At 39.1% G+C, this 5,173-nt stretch overlaps 1 protein-coding gene across 1 annotated transcript in view; it reads left to right on the top strand.

The window, feature by feature from the left end:
- Ubr1 (ubiquitin protein ligase E3 component n-recognin 1) overlaps positions 1-4,503 on the top strand; it is a 133,572-nt gene extending 129,069 nt beyond the window's left edge. Inside the window, exons 45-46 of the mRNA XM_005364485.1 lie at positions 183-284; positions 1,962-4,503. Of these exons, the coding sequence (XP_005364542.1) occupies positions 183-284; positions 1,962-2,103 (244 nt within the window). The 3' untranslated portion in view covers positions 2,104-4,503. The remainder of the gene's footprint in view (positions 1-182; positions 285-1,961) is intronic.
- The last annotated feature ends 670 nt before the right edge of the window (positions 4,504-5,173 follow it).

The following is a 5,173-nucleotide window of genomic DNA, read 5'->3' as shown; positions in this document are numbered from 1 at the left end:
GTTGTGAGCCACCATGTGGTTGCTGGGAATTGAACTCAGGACCTTTGGAAGAGCAGGCAATGCTCTTAACCACTGAGCCATCTCTCCAGGCCCCATGTCTTTTCTTTAGCTTGCCTTTGATTCAGTCTGTCATCTGCACATATGTCTCTAACAGGGTTTCCTTCCTTTCTCTTGTCCTTCAGAATCAGAGAATGCAGAGTGGTCCTTGTGGAAGGGAAAGCCAGAGGCTGTGCTTATCCAGCCCCTTACTTGGATGAATATGGAGAAACAGACCCTGGGCTAAAGTAAGATTTTCTTTAATGGAAGATTTTAATTAGTTGTCTTACATTTTATTTACTTTCTTAGATGTGTACAGTAATAGTGCTTTAAACATAAAAGCCTGGAACTGGAGTTGCTGGGGTTGTGAGTTCCATCTGGGTGCTGGGAACTTACTAGGTCCTCTGACTGGCCCTGTTGTTTGAGACAGGCCCACTGATTATAGTGGCAGGAACTTTCCTGTCTTCGCTTCCTCAGCACTGGATTATGGTCATACATTATCACACTTAGCTTTTGATGTGGGTGCTGAGCCTTGAACTCAGGTCCTCATGTTTGTACAGCAAGCACTTTACTGACTGAGCTAACTCCCAAAACTTTTTATTATTATTTTAAAATATCATTCAAAATGAATAGATTCACTGCATAGTGCTTGGGATCTGTTGGATCATATAGAGATTTGTTTTTATTGAAACAGCATTTGACCTGTCTTTAAGTTTAAGGGAGAAGATACTGAGTAGTAAAAGTAGTTAACACTGGTCAGGATGGAAGTCACCTTTAATGCCAGTCCACAGGAGGCAAGGGCAAGTGGGTTTCTGTGAATTTAAGGTTAGGTGGACCTGAACAGTGAGTCCCAGTCCAGCCAGGGCTACAAAGTGAGAGCCTATCTCAAAAGCAAAGCCAACAGCAGCAACACCAAAGTAGTTAATAATCAAGGGTAATGTCGAGTTGTTCTAGAAAAGTAGAAAAATAGGGAATTTTTAAATTAATGATAAACGGTGTAAAACTGGGCTGGAGAGATGGCTCAGAGGTTAAGAGCATTGCCTGCTCTTCCAAAGGTCCTGAGTTCAATTCCCAGCAACCACATGGTGGCTCACAACCATCTGTAATGGGGTCTGGTGCCCTCTTCTGGCCTGTAGGCATACACACAGACAAAATATTGTATATATAATAAATAAAATAAAATAAATTTAAAAAAAAACGGTGTAAAACTTGACATGTACACTTGGTATTCCAGGGGCTAAGATGCCTGCTCCCTCCATCACAGCACTCAACAGACCTCAGGCTTTTAGATTAGTAGGCACAGTGTTGCAAACTGTGTCATGCTAGAATAGAACTGCAGTTACTTAAATATTTGTTAAGGCAGGTATAATGACGCGCACCTGGGTATAGTCCCAGCTACTTGGGAATGTAAAGCTGAAAGGTTGTTGGAGTAAAACAGTTCCAACCCAGCCTGGACACCGTAACAAGACTCCTCTTCCCCAAGTGAAAAAATAAGCAAAGGAGAAATTGTTCGCTAAGCATTAGTAAGATGAATCATAGGGATGGTTATAAAACAAAATAGTTCTGAGCAGCTTTTTTAAATTAAGGGCTTCTTGTACCTAATCTCCTATGCAAAACCATAAATTGAAACTGGGTAAATTTTGAGGACAGAGAGAAAGCTATTAGAATCACCAGACAAGACTAGAGCTATTTCAAATTAGACATCTTCAAAGACACTAAGTAAATTGTTTTAATGAGGTCTCATTGTGTTCATCATATACGTGACCTAATTTCTAAATAGTCAAGGACTAATTTTCTGCTTCCTTAACTAAGTGATGTGCCCAGTTCTTAGAGTCAGGAATATCTTGGGCGTATTTACTGACTTAAGACTATAGAGATATCACGGTTATTTGATTCAAGCTTTGACTTTTTTTTTTTCCCTGAAGGAGGGGAAACCCACTTCACTTATCTCGGGAGCGATATCGGAAGCTGCATCTGGTCTGGCAACAGCACTGCATTATTGAAGAGATTGCTCGGAGCCAGGAGACTAATCAGATGCTATTTGGATTCAACTGGCAGTTACTCTGAGCTCCAACTCTGCCTCAAGACAATCATGAGTGACATCAATAATAAAGACTGATTTAAAATTCCAGAGAACTTTCTGTGGACGGGAAAGTATTGGAGGGTCTTTTGATCCATGTCCAGATTCACATACATTAATAAAATATTCCTTATGGGATATTGCTTTCAGTTAGTAAACATAAACTTCAAGGGAAAAACAGGACATAGATTAAAAACAGACATAGTTTTGTGTTCTAGAACACTAAAGAAATGCTTGTTCACCCAAGTGTCTATTTCTGCAAATATTTCCAGAAAACTCATTCCCTTTCATAACTGTCCTATTTCATTTCTTATCATCCACCTGGTAAATGAAATCACATCAAGCATTTGTGGACGTTTTCACATCTGGTTGACTTCTCTGCACTTTCGTACTTGGCATTTTCCTGAGTGTGATTCAGCTTGCATTAGATCTCTACAAGATGCTGGTCACCTGTGCTGGTCTAAAGAGGAACTGCAGAACTATGCAGTATCTTTCAACTGAAAAAGGTTTTAAAAATGTAAACAATTTTCTTATTTAAGGAAATATCCTTACTGTACCACCCACGGCTTGAGCCAGCAGCAGATCTAAGTCTCTCTGTGAACTGTGAGTGGTGCGAGTCTGGAAAGCGTCCTTCCAGGTAGACCTCGAGAAGAGTCAGGATGATGTGCTCACTGTGCATTCCGTATACAGAAGCCTCTTGTCCTCACCTGGCTCTAGACAGCTCGGTGGAGTCACAGGTGGTCCGTTCCCCTTTCCAAAAGCAGATTTCTGCAGCGAGATCATGAGTGCTCACGTGAGTGGCCCCATCCTATTTGACTCTCAGAAAACTTTTGGTGTTCTGAAGCAAACTCTCTGTAGAATAAGAATCAGAAATGCCCTGTGAAGGGTCATTTAAGCTGAAATTTGAGCAGCCATATTTAAGCCAGTTCTGCGGCCTTCTATGGCTTCTAAGAAACAGATCTTAGATTTGATGCCTGTCTATGTGAAACCTTTTCATAAACTATGGTTTATGACTGATAAAAATAGCCAAAAAAAAAAAAGGCCTTGTAATCATCAGGCCTGTGTCCTATTATAACCTGCTATAGTTGAGCCATCTCGCTTAAAACTGATATAGCTCTCGAGTCTGTGCATAACTTCTTGGTTCTTGGTTTTAACCTTTTATATCAAGAAGTTGTGAATTAACTGCAGAGAGAAGAGCAGCTGATAACTTGTTTTAGCTTCTGTGATATTGGATAATGTTAGCAGTTGCAAGGTGTATTTGAAGATATCTTTTCTTTTGCCCTTGGCTGCTGCTGCCATGTATGTGTGCAAGTGTATTTCTGCCACCTCTGTCAAGTGAAGGCAAGAAAATGAAAAGGAAATTTTGCTGAGTGATGAGTGATACGCATTTGGGGCTAGATTTATTGCCCATTTTATGGAAAAGTGTGTTTTGCAGTAAGAAATTCATATAAGCAGGCACCAGAATCACAATCATGATTTCCTACTTAGATAATTACTAATCAGATGAAATCAGGAACTAGATACAACTATAATGTACAGTTCACAGCAATTTATGGGAGACGAAGATCAGAAAATTCAGTATTTTGCTTGTGCGATTTGCCAATATGATTAAGTGATTTGAACATTACCCTTTGTTTTTTATATAACTTTTTGAAGGGGTTGTTTAGTTCTGAAATCTGGACCAGAGCAGGCAGCAGAAGATGCTCATTTCTGCCTTTGTTTTCTGGCCCCCATTTGGCAAGGATAAAGACTTTATTTTTAGCCTTCTTAGATTCAATTTGTAAACCGCGGAGCTAAGCTGTCAAGCTGCAGGAGAACTAGCAGGCACTGGCCAGCCGACCTTTACTGCCAAAGAACCTAATTTATTACTGAGTTCTGCACTGGAGGTGAACATATGCCACAGTGCTGCCCACCCAAGGGATTTCTAATGATAATATCATGACAAATGATTTAAGCCTGCTTATCAAGTTTACGTAAGCAACCAAGTCACTTTATTTAGTGTAATATATGAAAGAATTGGTTCAGTAGGATGGCTCCGACTCTAAGTTTCTAATATTGGTGAGGGGCTGGCAAGGATTTTAATGATACAGTAAAGAAAAACATATATCTGTATAATTAATTTATTATGTTAGTGTATGGGCTGTGAGTTCACCTTTTAGTGGTCATTTGTCATTTCATAACAACTATGCATTTTGGTTCATTGTGATGATGATCTCTATTTAGTGACTGCAACATGTTTATACCACTGATTCAAATTCCATTCATGATGAAGTTAAACAAATGATGCATATATTGATATCTTTTATTGCAAAAATGTAAATTAAAAACTTGTATAATGTTCCTGTGCTTTTTGAAATAAAATACCTTATATGTGTATATTTAAAAAAGGGACTTCTCATGTTTGGGGATTTGGGTTTGAAGTATAAAAATCTTACCTAGAAAGGAGCTCTAGTTAAAAGTATGTCAACTCAGCATATTTGCTTGTTTGTTTGTTTTAGACAGAGTCACTGTGTCTCAAGCTGGGCTCAAACTTATGATGTAGCCTTTAACTCCTGATCCTCTTGCCTCCAAGTACTGGAATTATATAGGTATATGCCACCATATCCAGGTTAAATTTTTTTCAAGGCACAGATTTTTAGGGTTAATGGGGCTTCAAACTTTTTGACTGTATATTTCATCATCACCACATACGAATTTATACATGATTTTGTTTTGCTTTTTTTGAGACAGTTTCTCTATAGAGCCCGTCCTGCCTCTGCTTCCCAAGTGCTACCCCTGCCTGGCCACAATAATAATTTTCATGTAGTATTCCTTGCATATGTTAAGCACATTTTCTAGCATAGCACAGAAGTCATCAGTTTACCCCATTATAATCACACTCTCCAAGGCATAAAACAGATTCTCAAAGCTGCAAGAGAAAAGAAACAAGCAGGAGAGTGTCTCGGTTTACACCAAGCTTCTCAGCAGAAATTTTGCAAACAAAGAGAAAGTGGCATAAAATGTACCCTGTATTGACAGAAAAAACAATCAATCAAGAATACGATACCTAGCCGGGCG

The sequence above is a fragment of the Microtus ochrogaster genome (assembly GCF_000317375.1).
Source record: "Microtus ochrogaster isolate Prairie Vole_2 chromosome 14 unlocalized genomic scaffold, MicOch1.0 chr14_random_1, whole genome shotgun sequence".
In the NCBI taxonomy this organism is placed as follows: Eukaryota; Metazoa; Chordata; class Mammalia; order Rodentia; family Cricetidae; genus Microtus; species Microtus ochrogaster.
Note: the sequence above shows the minus strand (reverse complement) of the source record. Positions and strands in the feature narration are given on the sequence as shown.